The 25,297-nt window shown below is 43.8% G+C and overlaps 2 protein-coding genes across 7 annotated transcripts in view; both read right to left on the bottom strand.

Annotated features, from left to right (window-relative positions):
* Nucleotides 1–2,473: 2,473 nt before the first annotated feature.
* Bnip1 (BCL2 interacting protein 1) lies at nt 2,474–14,258 on the bottom strand. The gene is made up of 6 exons (XM_075941384.1): nt 14,123–14,258; nt 11,720–11,812; nt 7,960–8,051; nt 5,242–5,343; nt 4,025–4,143; nt 2,474–3,072 (listed from the first exon to the last, which is right to left on the bottom strand). The coding sequence occupies exons 1-6, from the start codon at nt 14,204–14,206 to the stop codon at nt 2,876–2,878; spliced, it is 687 nt and encodes a 228-aa protein (XP_075797499.1). The 5' UTR covers nt 14,207–14,258; the 3' UTR covers nt 2,474–2,875.
* Nucleotides 14,259–14,267: 9 nt separating this feature from the next.
* Crebrf (CREB3 regulatory factor) overlaps nt 14,268–25,297 on the bottom strand; it is a 79,916-nt gene continuing 68,886 nt past the window's right edge. For 4 of the 6 annotated variants that reach the window (XM_075941377.1, XM_075941378.1, XM_075941382.1 and 1 more), the window contains exon 9: nt 18,818–24,171. In XM_075941377.1, the coding sequence (XP_075797492.1) occupies nt 24,056–24,171 (116 nt within the window). In that variant the 3' untranslated portion in view covers nt 18,818–24,055. Of the gene's footprint in view, nt 14,396–18,817; nt 24,172–25,297 lie in introns of those variants that run through there. The other 2 variants (XM_075941379.1, XM_075941381.1) reach the window with 2 other exon arrangements.

Here is a 25,297-nt window from a genome sequence, read left to right as displayed (position 1 = left end):
TGATTTTTCTTTTTTAAGTGTAAAGTTGATTGAACCTGCAGATGGGGAACCCAAGGGTACAGAAAGCCTGCTTTGTTTTCTAACATAATAAATGACATATTTAGTATATACATCATTTATCATCTGTTGGCCCTCGCCGCACACTACAGCTCCACGACACATTATGGGTATAAAATAGGGGCTCAGCAAATGCCTCTTGAATGAGTATTCCCTTGAATATTCCGTTCTGGATTTTTAACACCATTACCATCTGTCAATCAAAATATAGTATATGAGTTTGCCTTATTGTTTAATTAAATATTAAAGGAACTTATGAAACATATCTCAACCTAATCACGGGGAGGTCTTACATATTTAGTTTTATTCACCCCTTCCCCCATTTTAAAAGAGGGGTATTGGAGTATTCCAGTCTGTGGAAATTATCACAACACCTACAGGAATGCAGAGTAAGTGTGGACACTGCCCCCTCCTGGCTGAGTGTGGAAGGCTGCTTTCTGCACAGCTAAGCGGGTGAGGAAGACTCAGGCTGCTGATGGGGTTCAAGATGCATTCCAGATGACCCCCTAAACAGGGCAAACCAGACTGTCTTCAGGAGGCAAGTAAAAGGCATAAAGTGTGGAAGCGAGGCTTTCTAGGGAGTGCGGAGCCTACATGTTTCCACATCGCGAGGAGGCTGACAATTAGTGGGAAGAGTAAAGAGCAATGTTCGGGCAAGAAAACCCTTGATGACCTCCATCTGCCGCACTACAGCCGGAATCCGAGTGGGGGCTGCCCCTCAGTGCTGCGTGCTTAGCTGCATCTGACCATAATTTGTGTGCATAATTTGCACTACGAGCCTTTGGAGGCCAAGAATTGTGTGTGTGTGTGTGTGTGTGTGTGTGTGTGTGTGTGTGTGTGTGTGTGAGAGAGAGAGAGAGAGAGAGAGAGAGAGAGAGAGAGAGAGAGAGATTCCTCCTATACATACCTTATCTATGATTTTGCTTTTCATGACTTTAGCTTTCTATGGCCAACCACAGATGAAAATATAAAATGGAAAATTCCAGAACTGAGCAGTTCATGGGTTTTTAGTTGTACACCTTCCTTAATAGAAATCTCACTGTTCTGCTCCAGCAGTCGACCCAGCATGTGCTCCCTGAGGAGTCTTCCCAGTGCCAGTGTGTAGGAGTCGGTACTACGGGGTGGCAGTTCCCATCACTCTCTGTGACACAGACACAAACGCCTTTCCATTTACAGTGGACTCAGCACTTCAGTCTAGTGCACACAGCCAGTGGCACATACTCGGTCCCCGCTGGTACCCGCTGCTCAAAGGGGTCTAAACAGAGCTGCCCCCCGCCCCTGGCAGCTCCTCAAGGAAGGCTTTCTGCTGCGGCTGTAGGACTCTCAGGGTTCAGAGTCCCCAACGTTTTGAGCTGGATGAGGGCTCAGTAATGAGGGAGCCACACCCACTACTTTGCCTCTCCCTTTCAGACTGGCCCTCTGTGGACCACCACTCCCACTGTGTGGGCGTGGAAACTGCAGCATAGGCAGTCTGCTTGGGCCATGTGGTTTGCACGTTTGAGTGCCAGCTCCAGGCCATGTGCCTCAGTTCCTCTCTGCCTCCAGGTCCTCCAGGGCTGTGAGCAGTGCAGGAAAAACTTCAAGAACAAGACCGGCCAAGCTGGGGAATGCTGGCACCTGCAGGGCTGGTCTAGCTGGGAACGTGTATCTGGCATGGACAGAAGTGGGCACAGCTGGGCATCAGCAGTACTGGCTTCTCTCTCTGCCACATTTAGTCTGAACCTCAAAGAGAAGGGAGCCAGCAAGCCCCTCCGTCACGATGCCCCAGGCCCTGCCAGGCTGGTGGGCTGCTCCAACGGCGGCTGTTTGTAGTCTCCCATGCTGACATCTCACTTCTGTTGCTGCTGGAGGGAGCGTGTCAGCTTAACAAGTGTGTGTGTGCAATGTCTGGCAATGTCGAGGAATAAGCCTGTGGCAGCTGTTCCACACTTCTTTTAGTTATTTGTGTATATGCGGGAACACACACACACACACACACACACCCCACAGCTGCACAGCTTCCTGCAGCTGGTTTTCTCCTTCCACCCGTGGGGCCTGTGGATGGAGCGTGAGGATGGAACCCAGGTCATCAGCTTTATTGGCAAGTGCCTCTACCAGCTGCACTGTCTCACCTTCAATAAATTAAACAAAAAGTTACTGCATCTGAGTGTTTGCTTGTATGTTTGTAAGCACGCTATGTGATACCTGGGGCCTATAAGGAGCATCAGATCCCCGGGAATTGGAGTTAGAGGTGGCTGTGAATCCCCAAGAGGTACTGGGAATTGGACACTGGTCTTCTAAAAGAGCAGCAAGTGTTCTTTCTGGCCTCAGTAATTCTTTGTTGAATGAATAATCTAAGCTCATGTCCTAGGAATAGGGACATGATGAAGTAAGGGCATTCCTAGAGAGATACCTTGTAAAATTAAACATTTATCACTTCCTTAAATAAATGAGGTTTATTCAGGAAACAGCCATGAGCTCTCATCACCTTCCCTCCCACAGGCTCCTCTTTCTTCTCTCCACTGATCTAGCATTTATGCCTTGACACGGAGGGAGGAGGTGCATCAAACCCCAGAGTTGAGATGCTCCCTGTGGCAGCACCATGCTTGGGAGCTGAGTAACGTGGAGTGCCTCTACCCAAAGGCTTCCTTTTCCTCTAGTGCATTCGCCCTTTCCAAGCAGCTTCTTGCAGGAAACTGGAAACTGCTGTGCTTCCTTGGCTGAGTGTACTTAGCACAGGGGAAAACCACAAGGAATGAGCAGCCCAGTTTGGTGGCCAGTCCTTGAGAGCCCTGACCTGCAATCAGGAGTATAAAGGGCCATAGCTGGCATCCCTCCCTTACAAAAATGGAAAGAGGCGCTTCTTCAAAATATAGAGCACTGTAGCAAGGAACAGGGCCAGGGCAAGGAAGATGAGAAGTTTGTCCGTCAGTTCGCGGCGGTTGTATTTTGTGATGAGTTTCCGGCCTAGCTGGATGGTCCCCGACATGGATTTAAACTCTTCATTTGCATCTAGGAGAGTCCGTGAAGAGCTGGCTGCAACAGAAGGAAAGGGGTCTGATTCAGACTGTGCCACCCAGACAAAGAGGAGCTCAATACGCTGTCTGTCTGTCTGTCTGTCTGTCTGTCTGTCTGTCTGTCTGTCAACAAGGCCAGTGCCTGAGTCAGGCAGGTGAGATTTATTTTTACTATTGCTAGATATGTGCATATCTGTGTGGGTATAGGAGCATGAATTGGCAGCTGGCTGATGTGGGTGTGGTTGGGTCCTCTTCAGGAGCAGTGCTTGCTTTCAACCACTGAGCCATCTCTCCAGCCCCTTATCATTAGCTTTTAGAAGTGCTGAGCTATTTTCATGGATGATGTCTCGACTAGAGGATGAAGTAAGGGTAGAAATGAAACACAGCCATGATGAAAGCAAGGTGGTAGGTTTGAGAATTTACCAAGCCTCACTGTCTACTTCAGCTGACACGTGAAATCTTGCAAAGAGCAAACTCCTTTCCTGTTTCCCACAACTGAAGGGCCCTAGAAAGACAAATTCTCTATGAAGGAGCTAAGGTGGGAAGACACTTGGCAAGAATGTGCCGGTCTCCAACAGCCTCCTCTGTGGCCTCTGGCTGGTACATTTAAAAGACACTCACAGTAATGGTTTTGCCAGTGGTCCTAATTCCCAAACCTGTCTGGCAATACTAAGCCCATGAGCCCACGCTAAAAACAAGATTCCCAGACCTCTTGCAAGTACTCCTGACAGACACCATCTCCAAAGAGGCCAGCCATTTCTGGCCTAGCAATGCTTCCTCAGGGAGGAATGATGGCACAGGGCGTGTCTAGCACAGCTGCACAGCTGAAGGAGAGGAAGACAGCATCCTGCTCCCCCCCCCCACAAGACCGGACAGTCTCGTCATGTCCTAAGGCACAGTTTGGGTGGGGAGAGCCAGGGGGCTCCACAGAGGTGCCAGGCGTGCGTTCTGGAGCAGCATCTACTCCTTACCTAGAGTCTGCATGGTCTCTTCACTCTGCTGCACCTGCTGTGACATCATCCTGCTGATCCCCATGAGGCTCTCTGTGATGGTGCTGGATGTCTGCGCCAAACTCTCTTTGGTAGTTTTCCTGAAAGTCCAGAGGAAGGAATAATAACAACAAAAGCCGAGCTTGTGAAAAGCACCATTTTCAACCTACCACATTAGTACTTTTTCTGTTTGTGCTTTGAAACAAGGTCTCAAAATGTAGCTCAGCTTGGCCCAGAGGGCAGACTGTCGCCACCTCAGCCCATCCCCCATCTGTGAGTACTAGGATTACAGATATGTACCACACAGACAGTTAGCATACATTTCTTCCTTCTTCTTTTGTTTTTTTCAAGAGAAGGTCTCACTATGAAGCCCTGGTTGTCCTGGAACTGGCTCTGTAGACCAGGCTGGACTTGACTCACAGAGATCCACCTGCCTCTGACTCCCGAGTGCTGGGATTAAAGGCGTGCACCACCACCACTGGGTTTGCACGTTTCTGAAACATCAGTCAGTGTGGCTAAGGCTGTATCCTGAGCCCACGTCCTCGAGCCCTGCTGGGAGGAATGGAAACCGTGCTGCCATCTGTAAGCCAATCTGCACTATGGACCAAGAGACTCAGAAATGCTCACTCGTTCCCAGAGAACTTGCTCAAAGGAACCGGACAAAAACCTGCCTTGATGCATCATACGATACTAAAAAGGTGGAAATGCAAACACGCCAACAGGACTGGTTAATAACGGACACTATGCATGTGCAGTTAAAGAAGGGTCTTAAAAACTGTCAGGGAGGACCGGGAGTTAGCTCTGTGGTAGAGTATTTGCCCTTCATGCATGAGGCCCTAGGTTCAACACCATTACGACGAACAAACAAACAAACAAACAAAATCCCCAAACCAAAAACCAATTTTAGTCAATTGGGTGTACTTGGTTGGAGGAGTGCTTGCCTAGTATGCACGAAGCCTTGGTTGGATCTCCAGAACCGCATAAACTCGATGTGGAGGTCACACCTGTGAGATCCGAAGTTCAAGGCTATCCTCAGCTACATATAAAGTTTGAGACTAGATTGGGATGTATGAGACCCAGTTCTCAAAATAAAAAGGACTTATGTACTACATAAAGTACAAATGTTATGAAATCAAAAAGCCACCTCACATGGTGCTTAGATGTTATGTTATCAGAGCCAAGGGGACAAAAGAAGATACCTTTGCCTCAAGGAGTCTCCTCCCTGCAGAAGTTCTGCTTTTTCCAGGTTGTCGATGGCAATTTTGCAGGTGAGATTGGCTTTCCGCCATGAGGTCTGGTTGCTGGAAAAAGAAGGGTCACACATGAGGTCCTGGTGGCTCCACCAGGCTGCCCAGCCTAAACAGTGTGGCTCAGAGTTCAACATCACCTCCCTCCACTTCCTCCTCTTGGTAGCCCTGATAGCTACTTTAGCATAGGTCTTAACATCTTTCCTCTGAACCTCCAGAAGATGTTTCCAGAACATTCTGTTGCTATCCCTCTCCTGCTAGGCAGCTGGGAGACCAGGGACAAGGCACTCTACGAGACACAGACCCACAGTGGCTTTACTGTCTGACAAGTATCTGGGTGTTATCCTCGAGAGTCATGACCTAGTATTCCTCCTTCATCCCTAGTACTGGAATCACCATTTATCCGCCAGAAGCGGCTGTTAGAGGGGGGAACCAACATTCCTCCAAGGCTTGCTACTCTTGCTAACTCTTGTCTATTTGAACCAGTTGCAGGCACTACACATATCACAGGGCACCCTGGCTGGCATGATCTATTCACATTCTTTACTTGGCAAGCGATGGCTCAAAGGTAAGCAGCAGTTGAGATTAGCAATCCACTCTTCACTGACAAACAGAAAAGGCCAACCATAGCCCTTTGACAACCAAAGCCATGCGCTGGAGCTCTCACGCAGCCAGTTCAAATCAACTGTGCTAAGCCCTGAACAGAGCCCTTAACCAATAGGGTGGCTTTCTTTAAATTAAAACAAAAATTTATGTGTGTATGCTTGGGGTGGAGATGCATGCCACAGTGCACGAGTGGAGGTCACAGGACAATCCAGAGTCGACTTTCTCCTTTTTTTTCTTTTAAAGACAGGGTTTCTCTGTGTAGCCCTGGCTGTCCTGGAACTCACTCTGTAGACCAGGCTGGCCTGAACTCACAGAGATCCGCCTGCTTCTGCCTCCCAAGTGCTGGGACTACAGGCAATCTTCAGATGGGCTCTCAGATACTGCACGCCTACCAGCCCATTCCACACCTGCCATTTCAAACAATCAACTACATCTGCAAGGCCCAGGGGTGCAGAGCTGAGAGCCTGTCTTCAGGGAGCTCACATGTATTAGGGAGGGAAGAAAGCAAGTACTAAACAGAATGACTAACCTGATAACCTGAGAAACAGTAATTCCACGCTTTCTTTCCTCAAACCTTTAACGTCACGTCACGCCAGGACAGCCAAGCTTTAAGACCCCACTAAGCGGACGGTGTTTGGTGCAGCTTACTACACTGCGCACATGCACTCCTCGTGAGTTCATGCTTACAATCTGAGAACCCGTGTGGCATAAAAAGCCACCGTCGATGGGCCAGGCACACTTGCACCACTCACTCCCATGTCTTGGTCAGTCTCTCTTGCCAGCTGAGCCAGAGAGGAAACCGCGAGTATATAGCTGTGACAAAGGAAGACCTACGGGGATTCTGATGCAGCAAAGACTACTGAGCGGGCCTTCAACACCACGGGGCTGGGAAAGGCGTGTTTGCAGTAACAAGGCCCTTTGGGTTATAGCACAAAGTCCAACCTAGAGGGAGAAACAGTGATTCATGTTCCCAGAGATTGTTTAAAAAAAAAAGTTATAGTCCCTAATTAAGAGACTAAGAAATGGCTTTATGATCAAAGATTAGCACACAGCTGCAGTGTCACCAAAATCTCAATTCTAATATAAACTCACATTTCTGTGCATCATTCATTTCAATAATGCCACACTGGAAGCTATATTTTGGTCTATCTTGAGTATGTTCACTTTCAGTGAGCTTTCCACATACCAATTATTCTTGAATAAAATTTATCCTGTATTACAAAAGTAATCAAGTTTTTAGAAGTTTAATTTTTATTATTTTAATCGTGTGTGTGTGTGTGTGCACATAACTGCCTATTGAGGCGAGGGGCATCAGAACCCACTGGAGTTGGAGTTACAGGCAGTTGGAAGCTGTCTGATGTGGGTGCTAGGAATTGAACTTGGGTCCTCTAGAAGAGCAGTGCACATTTGAAACTGCTGAGCCATCTCTCTAGCCTCCAAAAGTAATTACATTTTTGTTTTCAAATAAACAAAAGATGGGTTTGGGGTGTGGTTCCATTGGTGCGGTGCTTGCCCTAGCATGCACAAAACCCTGGCTTTGATTCTCAGCACCACATAAATATGTGGGGAGCCATGCCTATATCCCCAGCACCTGGGAAGTAGGAACAGGGGGATCAGACATCCAAGGTCATCCTAGCTACATGTTAAGTTTGAGGACAACTTGAATACAAGAGACCCTGTCTCAAAAAATAAAAGACAGAACAAGGGCCATCAAGAGGCTCAGAGGACAGAGGTGCGTGTCTGCAGGCCTGACAAATGGCAGGAAAGAACCGACTCCACACACAGCTCCCACACCCACAGTATTTTAAAATACATGAATATATACAGTGCAGTGTGAGGCCAACTCTGCAAACATATCAACACTGTGAGCATTTTACACACACAGCTCCAAATGTCCGTGCAGACTCCACTTATCCCCTTAGCTCCTCAGACTCGCAGTTTGAGACTGACTGATCTAGAGAACTTTCAGCCTGTGTATTAATGATACCACTACATCACCATTAAGCTGGGCTTATTAGATAAACACATGGACAAGCTTCACAGTCAGCATGCCACCCAGCCTACCTGAGCATCTGCTTTTTGTGGTTCTCCACTTCCTGAAGTAGAAGCTGCTTCTCCGACTCCTTGTCTTGCTCCCTTGCTGATTGCTCAAGCTCCTTGGAGGGGAAAACAGCTGTTAGCCACAGTGCTTCTGTTTCCAATAGAGACACACAAAAACAACTAAGTATCTTTTACAACAGACGCTTGGGAGTGGGAGGGAGCATGTCCAAAACAATCAAATATCCTTTTAAACATATAGGCAAATCTTTAAGAAAGAAAAGGAAAAATTGGCAGCTCAAAGGTGAACAGGAAGCAGGGTGTTGGTGTGGTCAGCTCTAGAAAGGCTGCCCTCACTGGAGCAGGGGTTGCCACTCCTACAACCTTGACACTGCCTGAACTAAAGGAAAAAACCAGACACAACAAAACAAGATCCCAGCACAATACCAGAAGGATACCACACTATTACATGTTTCCAAACATTGCCCATGGGTTTCGACTTATTTGTGAACATAACACTGATGCCTAAGGCCACCTGAGGCTGAAGCTGAACTGAAACTGTCACAAACCCAGGACCCACAGAAGCTTCCAGCAGCTGTAAAACAGTCTGGGACGTCTACTCAACAGTAGAGCTGGTGGACACTTGTCTGGTTTATTTTATTTTGGTTGTGAAGTGAATGGCAGGGGGTACACTATGGACTTTGGGTAGGGGGATGATTTATCTTTCCTGAGTGATTTGAGAACTGCAGAGAAGAGAAATTAACACAAACAGTATCCCCAGACTTGTGTACGACCAGGCTGCAGAGGCTCCAGGAAAGGCATATAGAAGATAAGCACACATGATTCAGAACACCAAATACCAGGGAGAGTCTGGTGTGGGAAGTCCTTCTGTATATGTGTTGCTTTTATGGGTTAATGAATAAAGAAGCTGCTTTTGACCAATGGCTTAACAGAAATATAGCCAGGCTGGAAAAGATATAGAGAGAGTAGGCAGAGTCAGGGAGGTGCCACGTAGCCACCAGCAGAGGAGACATGCCAAAACAACCTCGTGGTGATGCACAGCTTAATGGAGATGGGTTAGTAACTAAAAATATGCGTAAGCGTTGGCCAAACAGAACCACAAATAACATAGTTTCTGTGTGATCATTTTGGGTCTGAGTGGCTGGGAATGAACAAGTAGCCTCCCCCAATAAGAGTCTACCACGAGCAAGGGAGAGCAGACATGATCAACAGCATCAGACCAAGAACTTGAGCTGCAGGAGCCGTCACACACACTGTAAAGAAGTCTCAGGTCCTAGCTTTAATTTACAAATCACAAATTTCACTTTCAAGCAAGCCATAGGGCTAAAACATCAACATATTAGTTTATCTAGAGAACAATCTACTCATTCCTATATAAATTTGCATGTGCTGTTTTGGAACAAGCATGTGTATCTCTGTATCATTTCAACAGCTCAGAAAGTACTTCTGAAAGTTTATTCTGCCCACCCCCCCATACTGCTAAAGAAGAAAAAGGAATAATTGACTGTGAATTAAAACAAGTATAACTAGGCGTGGTGGCGCACGCCTTTAATCCCAGTACTTGAGGCAGAGGCAGTTGGATTTCAGTGAGTTTGAGGCCAGGCTGGTCTACATAGTGACTTTCAGTATAGCCAGAGCTTCATAGCGAGACCCTGTCTCAAGGGGAAAAAAATGGGGAGAAGTGCAAATGTTATCAGTAATAAGACGTAATTTTTTTTGTCTAGAATTCTCATTCCTGACAATGCAGTCACTGCCCAAAGAGCCCTGTGTTCTATTTTTTGCTAATGGGTGAACAGGAAGAAGGGAGACAGAAAGAAGGAGAAATGCACAATTTCCTTAGAAGAGGCTGCTTGGAAGTTGTCACAGAGAACCTGCTATCTCCGGAGAGATGAAAGGTACACTGTTATTCTCCAATCCCAGCTGAAGAAACACAAATGCACAGATGGACATCTGCACACAGCCACGCCAATACCAACTGTGTAGGAACTAGCATATTCAGAAGACACAGGCCAGTTCTCCTCTGCTCACAGGCACCCTTGTTGAAATACACAAAAGAGACATTCACTCGAGTGCTTTTGTGTTTTCAGGAATATACAGAGCATGCAAAAGCTAAGGAAATGCAGATGAGAGCTAGGATGGGGCTAGTCACTCACTGGCCTACACCTTGCTAGATGCTGTCTATGCTTAAGGAGAGGCTGTAACCAGCGGTAAGAGCATAACAAATATGTAAATGTATTGATGAGGATAATTACTTAAAATTAGAGGAGGAAATAAACACCAGGTAAACATGCAGGTACTTATACAACAGTAGTAGTTAAGAATTGAAGAGTTGAAGAAAGACATTAAGAAAACAAATTAGCTCTAAGACTTAAAACATGGAAGCAGTCCAGATGAATGCCTGTTGGTAGAGAAATGGTTAGAAGAGAACTACAACTTTATAAGAAGGCGGGGAGGCTGTTCAAGAGAAGGTAGGTCATCCAGACACAGGTAGGCTTGGAGACTCAATGCTGTGCCATGTCCATTCCCAGAAGGGGAAACAGTGCAAAAAATATCTGTAATCTTGAGGAAGACAAACTCTGAGAAGACATGAGAGTAATGAAACAGTGCATTTGAAAGAGGCACAGAGAACAGAGGACATTAGCAAGACACATAACCGAGACTAACAGCTGTGGATACACACACGCACACACACAAATATAACACACAAGAAGCAGTATTTTTCAAAAGTTCAGATGGAGGAAGCCGTGCTGGAGATGGTGATCACCTAGGTACAGCCACAATGCTGAAATTCTAAAGTCATCTCCAAAGGCAGGAATCACCTGCCCTGGAAACCCCTTCAGGAAGGGAACAAGAAGCCCTCTCAAGCTGTCAACCTGCTGACTTCCCAGTGGCTCTGCAAGAGACTTCTATCTGCTAAGCAACTCAAGAGCTGAAGGACAGCTTTGGGACAAGGTCATTTACTACGTGCAGCAAAACTAGGGGGTCCTCAACTAGGCTCTCTGAATGTGAGTGACAGTTGTGTGGCTTAGGCAGTGAGACCAGGATTTATCCCTAGTGCACGAGTTGGCTTTTTGGAGCCTATTCTCTATGGTGGAATACTTTGCTCAGCCTAGATATAGTAGGGGAGGGCCTTGGTCCTGCCTCAAAGTGATGTGTCAGACTTTATTGACTCCCCATGGGAAGCCTTACCCTCTCTAAGGACTGGCTGGGAGGTGGAGTTGGGGGGGAGGAGGTGAGGGGAGCGGGAGGAGGGGAAGAAATGGAAACTGGGATTGGTATGTAAAATGAGCAAAGATTGCTTTAAAAATATACATAAATAAACAGAAAAAACAAAACCCAGGTGGTCCTAGCCCCACCCAGTGATGGGCAGATTCCTAGTAGTCTTCCCGAGAGCGCAGCAGTGGACGGCTCTGCTACTCACAGGTCCCTTCCTACTCTCTTGTGTTCTGAGACAGCACATGCACCATGGGAAAGTCAGGTGTGATGAGCACAAGATGGAAGCTGTGACTGCAGAAACTACAAGGCGGTGACTGCGAAAATGACAGCAAGGAGAACACCCAGGACATGTTGGTGACAGACTCAGGCAGGGAACAAGTGCATAGGCTCCAATCTTTGATAGTCCAGTCACCCTAATGTAACAATGTTTACTACTATCTCCATGTGGCATGTGAGGAACATGGTCAACTCTCACGCAAAGGCTATCCGAGGTCTAAGCTCTCACCCCAATACCCGCCCTTAGTGAAGAGCGGTGTGGAGCCTCACATACCTGTATCCTGTGTCGTAGCTGTTGAAACTTTTCTTTCACCTTAGTATTCAGTTCAGTGAGCTTGCTTAAGGGTCCAGGACAATCTCGAATATCCTAGAAGACAACGGAGAGATGAGGGGCCTTTCTCCAGGAATGACATGCACAGGGGGAAAGCTGATTCAGCCCACAGCTAAGGTTGGCCTAGCTCCACCTTGTCTTGCTCACTGCTGCTCTCCTCTGCACAAAAGCAAAAACATCATTTTCAGTTTCCTCATCCCTCTTAAGATTAACACTGAACAGAATATACAAAAGCATACTGGACATGCAGTTCAGTGGTACAGCATTTGCGCAACATGCTTGAGGCCCTGGGTTCCATCATCAGCAAGACACACACATACACATGATATGTATTATGTGTGTAGATAAGTAAGTAGCTAGATAAACTCAACCTTGACTTAAAAGTTTAGCAAAGTGTTATCCAGCCACCATGAAAGTCTTAAGCAGCTTACATGTTCAACAAGAATGGGCATCTAAGAGATACTGTGACTTCAGATCCTTCAACTCTAAAAGTCAAGGGCCGAAATCTCTGGTAACATGTAACAAAATTAACTTAGTCTGATTTTACAAGCCTTCTATCTGTTACAAGTCATATGACATGCACAGGGGATTTGACATACTGAGGATTTGCTTCTGGAAAGAAATCCAGAATCTTCAGAGCTAAGATTTAAGAGCAGGCTCTAGACTTAGGCTACTATATTCAAATCCTGCAACGTATTAGTGCAATCTTGAAAAACCAAAGCCTCCAATTCTTCATCTAACCTACCTCAAAGTCATATTTCTCAGCATAAAACGCTTAGCAGAAGAGCTGGGTGACTATAAGAATGCAATTTTGGGGTTAAGCTTACTCCATAGTAACCACAAAACCCAAAAAAAGACCTAGCGAACCAGAAAATATGAGAACGTAACTTTTCTGTTTTTAAATTTTGGATGTAGTCTGCTTTTTGTTTTTGAGGCAGGATCACTCTATGTAGCCCAGGTTAGCCTCAAATGCATGATTTTCCTACCCCTGCTTTCCAAGTGCTGGCACCAATACACTAGCCAGTTTGTTTCGTGTATGTATATGAACATATTGTTGCATTCTGAGGACTGAAACCAGGGCCCTGAGCATGGCTAAACTTTAACTCTACACTGAGCTACGCTACCCTGGCCCCTAGTAATTTCATTTGTATAAACCCAATCTTGTTTATTTTTCTACAACTGGGCCAGACATTTTGCGGTTTACACATCCCAGGAATGAAGTTGGAGACTTTAAAGTTTGTGTCAAGTTTCTTCACTTACTCTCTAGTTTATTCATACACCACACTTCCACGCGGCATAGGATAAACGACCACTGTGGTCCGGTGTGCATCTGGCTTGTCAGAGAGCACTACTCCCCCGCCCCTTTTCCACAGGGGCTCATGTATCTCTGCAACCACAGCCCACTTCTGCAGCACTGGGGATGGAACCCAGACAAGCTAGGCAAGCATTCACCAGCAGAGCTACACCCCATCCTCTCCTCCCTTGCTGTCACAGATTGTGTTCTGAGTCTCTTGAGGTTTTTGGTTTTGTTTTCTAAACTCAGGAGCCATTTCCACATTCCCTACTCTTGCCTATGTTAATTTTCTTTTATTCTTTGTTGTTAGTAAGGTGTTGTTGTGAGGTTTTTTTGTTTGTTTTCAAGACAGGATTTCTCTGTAGCTTTGGGGCCTATTCTGGAACTCTAGATCAGGTTGGCCTCGAACTGAAAACGCTTGTCTCTGCCTCCCGAGTGATGGGATTAAAGCCTTGTGCCACCATCGCCCGGCTCCCATGTAAACTTTCTTGCACTTCTGTCTCTACTTACACCTGCTTCTAGACAAGCGCCTCACTTCCCCGTCGTCTGAACCGGGTATGGAAGATCTAAAATGCCTTTCCCAGGCTGGTTTTCCCTGTCCAGTCCTAGTATCGGCACTGCCTGCCTTCTGACCCAGGCCTTGGAACTTTCTTTGATTTTTTTCATTCAAAAAATACCCACGGTCCAGGTTTCCTGAGCTTCGTCCGGTGACTGCCGTATCAGATGGCCCTGGGTACCCTCCGTGCCCCTAACACAGGGAAGTAGGTGTACGAGGCGATGGGGGAGGTGGCAGGGCGGGGCTACTGACGAGACAGGAACAGGCTAGCCCCAACCTTTGCGGTAAAGTCAGGGAGCAGGAGAGGGGCGTGGGGATAGCTGAGAGGCGGGCGAACCAACTGTGTGCACATGAAAAACGCTTAAGGTCTGCGATCACGGAGACCCGACCGAATGGCGCCTGAGGGTCGCCTGCCTGGGAAGCTGGGCGGGCGAGAAGATTTTGGAAAATACCAAGGCGGCTAGCGAGAGCCCGGCGGGGCCCCAAGAATCTGTACCTGGATAAGTGCCTTCACCTCCAGGTCGAATTTGACAATCTCCTGGTTACAGATCCGGACGTGGACATCCTGGGGAGCCGCCATGTTGGAGCCCGGCTATGGCAAGCGGCGGTGGCCAAACTTGAGCGCGCTCGCGTGGCGCCGGCCCGCCTTCCGTACTTCTGACTGTGGTGCCTGGAGACGCGGTACAGAGCAAACAAGGTTGCCAGCCCAGACCTGGGATTTTCCTTGACACGCGGGACACTCACTCACAGCCTCTCTGGTCAGCTCCTACTAAACGGAAAAGTGAAAGTGACTATGAAGAACCATTAGGATTGGAGGACACAGCTCATTTGGTGATGGGCTTGTCTGGCATACCGCATAGCCTTGGGGTCTGACCCCACTACTAGAGAAACAAGAAATCCGCTCAACAGTGGTCACTTTCCATCTTTCAGGCACCAGCTATTATAGTGACTTTATGCATAGGAACAAAAAAGTACCGAATAGGATGCCACCAAAGCTGCATTTCTTCTTTAAAATTTAAAACAAAATTTCTCCATTAAGTATGAATTATGGAGTAAGACACAAAAAAAATTGTAAAGGGGTAGAATTCAATGCAGGTCACTGGGGCACCTCCATCAGTACAAACAAGATCCCAGGGCTTTCTCATATACAGAACTACATTGCCTTACGTGTTTCTATGGCTCTGATGCTGCCCTTTGTGTAGAATTAGATTACAAGCATCGCAGGAATGGTTCTGATTGTGTCGTGTGGTTTTGATAGAAACTATCAGTGCTACTCATAGAAGGGTAGCACTTTTAGAAGTACTATTTAATTATTATTATTATTATTTCTTAGTAATAATACTTCCCCTTCCCTTTTCCCGGCCCTCAGGGATTCTCCAGGCCCTGTAGCCTTGGGATATGGGGTTCCCTCTTTTTTAAATGGTTTTTCTCAAACTTCACACATAGCCCCTTAGTCAGTCTCCACAGTTGCCTACGTTCCTAGGGCAGTTTGCACCACTTCCGAAAAGGTGCACCTCACTGTAAGTAACAAAGGCCTGGACTCCAGGCACACATATCACCAACCCCACTCCAGTTTTCTCAAAGGCTAACGTGATCAGTGATCATCAGTGACATCATTCCTAAGGTTGCCTAGAGGGTGAAATGAGGTAATACATGAAGCCTTAGGTTACGTGGTATTGAACCCAATGCCTAGTTGCTATTCGTGTATTCCCAAGCAACATTCTGGAGTACGGAAGCGCAGGCATTTTCTACTCGGTGCTTCGCCTGCATAATCACACTCATTAGTTTGGCGACAGGAAGTGGGAAGAGGAGGACGACAGAACAAATGGAATAGGTGGATATATGTGTTTTATCTTGGCTTTTCAGAGGCAGGGTTTCAGATAGGCCACGCTGGTTTCCGACTGCCTGTGTAGACAAGGATGACCTTGAACTCCTGGTCTTCTTGCCTCAAACTCCCAAGTGCTAGAATAACAGGTGTTCAACGTGAAGCTGTCAGACATGCATTTTAACTTCACACAAGCTTTCATAATTCTTTTCTCTCTGGGTATGGTGGCGCACGCCTTTATCCCAGCAGATAAAGAGAACATGGTCAGTTCCAGGCTAGCCAGGACTAAACAAAATAGGAAAAAAAAAACTCTCTTCATAGTGGTTTTATCAGCTTAAGTTGCTCCAGCCAAATAGAAGAAATGCCCATTTCCTTTAGCCCACCAGCATGGTGAGCTGACATTGGGAATCTTACCATTCAGTGTTTCTTTTCTTTCCTTTCCTTTTTTTTGGGGGGGGGTTTCAAAACAAGGTTTCTCTGTAGTGTCCTGGAACTAGCTCTTGTAAACCAGGCTGGCCTCAAACTCACAGGGATCTATCTGCCTGCCTCTGCCTCCTGAGTGCTGGGATTAAAGGCGTGCGCCACCACTGCCTGGCCCCATTCAGTGTTTCTTAAAAGGTCTTTAGCTTGTATCTCTCATAATGAATGAGACCGAGAATATCTCAAAGCTATCATATTCATCTTGTGCACTTTTCTACTGTATTTGTTTCCAGGAGCCCTTTCTGTTATTAGTATTCTCACTAATTGGCAGAATTCTGACTTTGTTTATGGTACCTTTTTATCTCAAAGATGATTTAAAATTTCAGTTTCACATTGATGAATCTTTATTTATGACTCCTGGACTTGAGTCTATGTTAAAAAAAAACAACATCCTTCCCACTCCCCAAGGATTTAAGATTGTACATATTTCTTCTGGTGCTTATGGGTTTTTTTTTGTTTTGTTTTTGCTTTAAAAGAAAAAACCCTGTATCTTTGCCCATTTTGAAGTACATATTGGCTCATAGTGTGAGATGCAGAACCAACTTGACATTTTCTAGGTTTCTCGGTGGCTCCAATACTAGAGAAGGGCCCAACTTATTTTACCTTGGTTCTGGATGCCACAGTGACCATGCTACTGTTTTCATCTATGTGTGTCTATTTCTAAATTCACTATTCTAATCTCCTTGCCTGTCCATTCATGCACTCAATGGCAGTTTTTATAGAGTCTTCTACAATAGGATTAAAATACTTGATTTATCCTCTCCCCACCCCAACATGTTTCAGCTATTTTCTTCTCACAACTTGACATCCCCTTGGTTTATTTTGTTAAGATGGTATCACATTTTTAGCGTGACAGCACCAGTAGCTTTCCGCTGACAGGCCCTGTTCTGGAGCCTGGTGTGTATTCTCATTCATTCAAGTTTCTTCTGCGCTTTTCGCTGTAAACTCTTCTTTCAAATTTGTATATTTCTGTTTTTTATTCTAAGCAGCATTTTAGGATTAAAAATGTTTAAAGAAACAGATTGACATTCAAATCACTGTTGTGTTCCGAGTAAAGTTCTCCATTTAGGACACTGGAGGACCCCAAAGGCAGTACTGGATGGATTTTTAGCCTTTGGACCCTCACGTATCATCCTTGCTGGAAATTCCTACACAATCGGCAGTCTGCAGCAACCAGAGCCGGCAGCTTCCCACGTCTCTACTCTCCAACATGACAACTCAACCCTGTCCCCTGGCTACAGGCTAGCTTGAAGGGTGCACAGCCTGGGACCCATAGGCCCTCATGATTCTTCCAACTCTGTTTCGCTCCTTTTGTTTAGGAACTGCCTTTCTTGGCTGCATTGAGTGGGCTTTGGATCTTTTGGACCTTCTGATTCTAAGCACCTTACTTCCCTCTGATGTGGACATTCTTCTAAATATTGCTCAAGATCTGGCCTGATTATCTGAGTAGGAATTGTCCTCAGAGTCTATCAAGCAGACTAGAGTGTGAACAATACTACAATAGGCTGGAAGCAGTCCTTCATCTGAGTGCTGCTGCAGAAAGACAAGGCCACAAACCTCACTGGGCCTGATAGTAGCAGGACAACTAGATGGCTTACAGGATGCCATCCCCATACCTAAGGACATCTACTACCTTCTAATGCTCTTTTAGCTGAATTAGGACAACATTTTCTAATTAATTAGGAATTAACTAAAAATGTTTTTTTTTAAAGATTTATTTATTATGTATACAGTGTTCTGTCTGTATGTATGCTTGCTGGTCAGAAGAGGGCACCAGATCTCACTACAGATGGCTGTGAGCCACCATGTGGTTGCTGGGAATTGAACTCAGGACCTCTGGAAGAGCAGTCAGTGCTCTTAACCTCTGAGCCATCTCTCCAGCCCAATGTTTCTCTTTCAAATGCTTCATTGTGCTATAGCTGCACTGGCCCTGCTCCCCTGACTCCTCTGAGTTATCATTACCAACACTGTCAGAGGTAAGCCCATGAGAAAGCACATCTACTTTGCCTTTTTTAAAAATGGCCTCAGTATCACTCAAATAGAGAAAAAAAGAGTCAACTTTTATGTGTCTATATGTAGACCAGAGGTCAACTTCAGTTGTCATCCCTTAGGTGCTGTCCTGTTTGGGGAATGGGGTCTCTCATTACTTTCCAGGTAGGCCATGCTGTGCTGGGGGCCTCAGGGATCTACGTTTGCGTCCCTGGCTGCAGACACAAGTGCCCACACCACATACTGCTGTTCATCTGAGTGCTGGGGATTGATGCTTGCTTGGCACTTTAACCTTTATCTCCCTGGCTCATCCTTTCTTTAGCATCCCCCCAGGATGTCATACCTTCAACTTCTCTTGTGTTTTCTGCCATCCTGCCCACATGCCACTCCCCTTGGTAGACTGATTTTGTGGCATTCTCTTCAATACCTCTGTAACCCAGCACCTACCTACCTACACATTCTGGCAGAGTAGGTTCTCAACAGACACTTGCTGCTGAAAAACACCCATTCCTATGCCCCCTTCGCCTAGTGTGGTCCCCTTGGCAGAGGCCTTCGGTACACAGCTCCCCTAGCCTGAAGACTGTTTTGATACTTTTTCTTGAAGAAATTTCTTGCCCAAATTATCAAAGGATAAATTAAGTACAAATTATTGTTTACAAACAAAGCAAATGTTTCTATCAAATAATTTTATGGTATAGCTAAATTTCACTGAAATACTAGAAACCCAGTTTACAATGCCAATAATCCTTAGCACTCTGTATGCCCAAAGAGGCAGTACAGTTGGCTCCCTCGCTCTGTGAAGATGGAGACTGCTTAGGAACAGTTTGTCTTGAGGAATGGATGGCTGCCGTGTCGCAGGCAACAGAAGGGAGAAAAGACAAAATATGAGGCAAACGATTCAAAACCTTTTCTTTTTCATATTTTTATTTTAAATTACAACGGGTGCTGCATACACTGATGATTCTGTGTCTGACTACAGTGCTGACAGGTTAGAGGGTGACAGAAAACAAAGCAACCTGTGCATGGCCTTCTCCTGAAAGGAAAACTGCACGACTATTTACCAACGTTGAGTCATTTTTAAACAGCTCATGCATGAACAAGACACAATTCTTTCTAGACAAGAGACAAGACTGAATCCAATAAAGTGTCACAGCTCCAGCTGGAGGTGAGGGAATAAACAAAACTACGGAGTATTTATGATCATATCACAGACAGGATCCTAAGCACAACTATTTGAAGAGGCTGCCAAAACACTGGAACAAACACTTTGTATTCTTGTCCTTCTGTGTTGGCAGCTCTGGAGTCACTGAACCACAAATGCTACGCTAAAGGACAGACTCTAGGGCAAGAAGACAATAGCAGGCAGTGAAGTACAGTGTCGTAAAACATGTGGTGGAAAGGCCAATACAGTACATGTACACAGTTTTGTTATTTAGTTCGAAAAAAACAAAGGGCAAAAGGCAAGACACAGAATCAGTCCCACTCCTGGCACCCGGAACTGAGTCAGCTACACCAGATGTTTACATTGTTGTGGAAGAGGCAAGCCCTGTTCCCACTTGGCACGTGGAGATCTAAACCTGGGTGCTCTTCACTAGCCACTGAGTCTTCAACTCCAAAATACTATCTGGAAGTAGCTGTGAGGTTCTGTTACCTTCACCTCCTCCAAAAGTCTCTTCAAAACAAAACGGCAATTTGGCATAGTGCAGTTCCTAGGTGTCCTTTCTATTTCAGTTTACTAAGCACGGGGACTATGCTTCAACACATAATCCCACTTGCCTATGGAAGTGTGTATGTAACTCTCAGTAGTACATTTGCATCACATTCCCCCAACATGCTTATTCCTTAGGACAAAACCACCATCCCTACAGCTGACATTCAGTGTTACATCCCACTGTGTTTGAAATGTTAAAAAAAGACAAAAAACAAAAACCATGAAGTCATCTTCTCATAATGCCCTTATTAAGATGACAAAGATCACGAAAGAATCCACAAGTATTACAGCACTGTGTGAGACTCGTTTGTCACGATCCAGGGAAGAACAAGACTGCAGTTCTGTGCAAAGTTGTGCAAGTGGTTGCAGTTCCATGGGAAATGGCATTCCACAAAAGACTCCACTAGAAACATAGTCGAGACCTTTTCCATTAACACTGAAATTCAATGCATTCTCAAAATTCAAGTTTCAAGATTTGGAGAGATGCTAACATTCTGTCACATAATTAATTAGAAAGTAGTTGAACAGAATTTTAGGAAGACTATGTAAAGAAAGGGAACAGGAGTTTTGTTAATTCTTGCTGAAGGCAACTTGAATTCATGTCTTAGGAAATTAACTAAATCTTAGCAGCTAAAGTATTATTTAAATATGTGGAATAAAGAAGAGCACGCCCATTCTCGACATTTTGGTGAGTAAACTAACAGCTTTATTAATGAAGGCAAACATCAGATAATTGTATGAATATTATATAAAAGAAAAATTCATACCAATAGCATTGTATTTCAAAAGTACTGTACTTCTGTTTCTTTTAAAGAGACTTGTCATCTGTTGTAAAAAAAACAAACAAAATGGGTACTCTTCTCCTAAAAAGTTCTAGAAAACAAAACAATCACATTCAAGCAGATGAAATGAACGCACCTTTCTATAAATGCAGACTCTTGCTAAGAAGCAAATGAAGTCAAGCATCAGAGAGACCCATGACAACTTCACAAAAGCCAGAGAAGGGATGTGCAGCAAGATTACTCAAAGATCATTCAAAAGTGGTCTCTCATACAAGTATAAAATAACTACAAAGAGAGGGAACTATGGAACCACACCCATCTGAAATCCTTCATGATGCTTCTGGAATAGTTCTGATTCTCTTACAAAAAGGACAAAGTTAAGGTTTGGGGAGCAGAAGGGAATGAAGATGTTTCATTTAAGTGTACAAGTAAGGCACAATATCAAGCCACACCCAAATATCTCATGAAGGACATGGAAAGGACAAGAACCCATACATGGTACAGCACAGCAAGCAATCACACTGACAGAAAAACTCACACACGACCTCAACAGGAGCAGCCAGGCAGCGTGCTCTCATGTGGGCACAGACTAAAGAATCCAGTGTATCTGAAACCAGGAAGCAGAAGGTTCATTGTTACTTTTTTACTGTAGTAGTACTAGAGTCAGTTTATGCTTGCTTTTGGAACAATGGGTTTATCCGAGGAGAATTCACAATGCCTTCACTTAGGGAGGTTCTGGACTTCATGAGCTATCTGTTTACCATGTATGAACGCAGAAAACCTTTAGACAGTTCTCACTCTAATGATTTCCACCCAAAAATACATGCCACCATTTTAAAAAAACAGAACATGTACAACTGTTAGGGTTTTTACGTACTTGTAAGAACTGTCTGTGATACACTAGGTGTAGGTATTTTAACAACAATAAAGGAAGCAGATCATTACTGGCATTAAAAGTACAACCATTTCTAGACGGTTTTAAATGCCACAGAGTCCCCTGGTTAAAATGTAAAGCTGCACAGCTTGCCTATGTCATCTTAAACAGCAAGAGGATTTAACTTGCACTCTACATTTTACTGCCAGGTTTTTATTTAGATCAAGTATCGCTGCAGCGTTCTGACCAGCCCAGGTTTAGCAGCAAATGGCAGGAATCATATAAAATGCAATTTTATAACAAAGTGCTTTTCTAAGATATACATCCATATATAAATAGGTACAAAATAAAGTGTCAACATTAAAAAGCTCAACTATTTAAAGGCTTTCAACTATTTAACTTAAGTAGTACATATAAAACACTGAAATGCACGGGTCTGGAATCTACTAAACAGATTCAAAGTCTTTTGAAATGCAAGACCAAAAAACCAAATTCTGGTTTGCAGACAAGAAAAGGGTATCAAAAACCAGAATTCCTAACAGGGCAGCTATAAATAGGGAATTTTATAAACTTTACCAAATGAATCGCTACCATGAAGCGATGTTCACTTGACTACAAAACTGCCATATTCTGGAACACTAACAATTTATCAGATATACACTGCCAAGCCTTCGTATACTTCCATTTGTGAACCTATGTTTTCTTTCTCCCAGCTAAAAGTGAACACCTGCATTCTACTAAGCATGAGATGTGAGCTCACTGTCTGTTGGGTGAGCGCACGAACAAGTACATTTCCACCAAACACATAGGAGCCTTGTCACAGTATAGCTAACATGTCAAGACAGTTCTTCGTTTATGTTTCAGGATGTCAAAGAGCAAGTAAGACACATTTCTGGATTGTTACTGTGTTCTAGAACTGAACCTTCATGTGCTGTAGCTTACAAAAGGGGAGGAGGAAGAGAAAAGAAAAGAAACTACTACAAGGCCCAAGGACAACTAGTTTAGTTCTATCAATGGGTAATGGAGAAACAGCAACTGTCTGAAATTTCAGGTTTTTCTTCTAGATATGCTTGCTTTTACTTTTTAAGCTACCAGTTTTCATAGTTCCAAACACAAGATTTGAGATAAAACCATCAAGAAAGACAGATGGCAGGACATGTGGAGGTTATAACGCTGCTGTGACAGAGGAGTTTCTCATCAGAGGGAAAGCCTGAACACAGTTAAACTGACTAATACAGCCACTTACACGAGCAAAGAAGAGCACCTAAAAACTAAACGTGTTCATGTTCTCAATTCTAGAAACTACAGAAAATAAGTCACATGTAAGTTTGAAGAAAATACCTGTACAAAAATATAAAAATTTATAAATTTTTAAGCTTGTGTTGATCTTTGAAAATATTACATGCACAATAATACATCAATTGGAAAAGTGGCAACTAAAGTATTAGATATTTTTAGCTTTTTTTATATATATATATAATACAATAAAAATAATCTTTATTTTGGTTGTTTGGTGGAAGTATACTACAATAAGCTAAATAAACTTTCATTTTCAAAGTCAAAAACTATTTTATCAATAGCTTACTAATACGAAATATATTAAAATTTCCTACAATAAGTGCAGAAATAAAAGACACCTAAATGGCCACCAACTTATCTACTATGGAAGCAAACTAGAGGAACAGCAAAATAATATTTGTATGTATGGATGCTCCTTCTGTAGATAATTGGACCCAAACAGAAATAAAATTCACAGTTGAGTAAGATCCCTAACCCTGACCTTTTAATTTTTTTCTCTTTTTTTCATACATTCATACAGTATCATGTAAGCTGTGCAAAACTTTACTTAGACTGGCAGTCTGCCATACCAGTTACATTTGTCTTTGGTAGAAAAAAATAAAACAATCGCAATGATGTGCAAGTATTTTCTTCCGGTCAAGTACCGAAATAGGAGTTTTCTAGAGCCATCTTTGTTGTTTGTTTTTGTTTCTTTTTTTTTATACAATACACAGACTCTGTGGCATATATCTACATTTCAACATAGTCCTATATACATTCAAAAAATTTGAAAAAGAGTTGGAACAAAAAGACATTTAAACCCCATAATTTTCTCATCTATATATCTTGTTTTTCCTCATTAGGGTTTTCATCATACAAAATATTACCAGTTTTAGAGTTTCCCCAAAATACAAGGCACAAAGAATATGCTTTTTCTCTCTTGCACAGACAATTATATATATATATTTGTATATTTATATATATCATATTGAGCTCTAAAAATAAAACATCTAAACATGGTACACACATGAGTGCTAGGTGCACCACATACAAGTGAGATTAATGGCTGTGAAAAATTAGAACAAAAAAGCAGTCATTCTAAAAACAATCTAAATGGATTTGGAAAAAAATGCTTCCTCGGTATTTCTGTGTGGTTCAGAGCATAAACCCGCCTTAATACTTAGCATTATATTAATATATTCACTCCTCCAAAATGCTTTGCTTGAACAGATGTTTACAATCTGTACTTCACATTTACTTAATGTGAGCTTCCTTTCTAATGCCAGCAGCAGGGTCACTGGTTTATGCTCTGAATATGCAATAATCAAGTAATTTGGATCATGCTTCACTTATGCTACAAGTTCTTAAAACAATGTAACCTAATTATAAATGTTTACATAATGCTAATTGACATGCAAAACAGAATGAAAATTTACAATGGATAACGTGACAAAAACAGACATTTCTGACCAGTGGTCCAATGAGGCTGATTACACTTTTGATGCTGGTATCCTTAGTCCTACAAGGCCTCCAGTGGGGTTGCCTTCAGCAGTCTTCCCTAACACTTGGTTAACAAATTCTGAGGTTTGCCCAGCGACTGGGAGACCTGAAGAGAATAAAAGGTACACTTTAAAATACAAATATGGAGAGGGCATAAAGGGCAGGGAAGAAATCTGAAACACTGATACTGGGCTCCACTTGCTGATGCTGCCCAGAAAACCATCCTAGGAGACCCACACCAAGCGTCATGAAGCATTTTAAAGTGGTAGATGACACGCAGCAATACCCAAATGAAGCCAAGGCCCACTGGCAGGCAATGTTTCCTAAGTCTATGAGTTTGCTTCCTGTGTCCTTCAACTGTTTGGACCTCATTGTGTTCTGCTGTGGATACACACAACTACAACCGTAAGTACAAAAGATACGCCTAATGATTTCTAAAATTACTTGTATAATTTAAATTCCTCTTTCTTTACTTTAAATAAAAGTGAATGAATAAGAAAAGGTAGAATACTAGAGGTAGAGAAATTAGAAACAGCACAAGTATGCTGACTTCCTATCCTATTATTCATCTTAGATAGCCAGAAATAATTAATGTTAATACTTAAACAGGTTTAAGAATTTTTTTTTAAGTATTAAGGGAAATGAAACTAGGAATGGTGGCACATGCTGGTAATCCCAGAACTCGAGTGGTTAAGACAGGAAGATCATGAGTTTCAGGCTAGCCTGGGCTACATAGTGAGCCCTTGTCTGACTGTGAAATGGAGGAGTGGTAACCCACACAAGAAAAAGAAAATGGGCCAGGCAATGGTGGCGCACGCCTTTAATCCCAGCACTCGGGAGGCAGAGGCAAGCAGATCTCTGTGAGTTCGAGACCAGCCTGGTCTACAGAGCTAGTTCCAGAACAGGCTCCAAAGCCACAGAGAAACCCTGTCTCAAAAAAAAAAAAAAAAAAAAAAACAAACGGAGTAGAAATAGAAAACACTGATTTAATCACTGATTAATATGCATACAACAAGTTGTAAAGATATCAAGGCCACCTCAACTATTCAGTCAAGCTCAGGATGACCACTAATAGGACAAACTCACACCATGCTCTTGACTAACAGAATGAGAAAGATATGTAAATTCTTGCCAAAAATTTAACTCTTAGGCTCAGTCAGTGAATCACTTACTGCACAACCATGAGGACCTGAGTTGGATTGCAACCATGTAAAAAGTTGAGTGGGCTTGGT

Source organism: Microtus pennsylvanicus, chromosome 11 (genome assembly GCF_037038515.1).
Source record: "Microtus pennsylvanicus isolate mMicPen1 chromosome 11, mMicPen1.hap1, whole genome shotgun sequence".
NCBI lineage: Eukaryota > Metazoa > Chordata > Mammalia > Rodentia > Cricetidae > Microtus > Microtus pennsylvanicus.
Note: the sequence above shows the minus strand (reverse complement) of the source record. Positions and strands in the feature narration are given on the sequence as shown.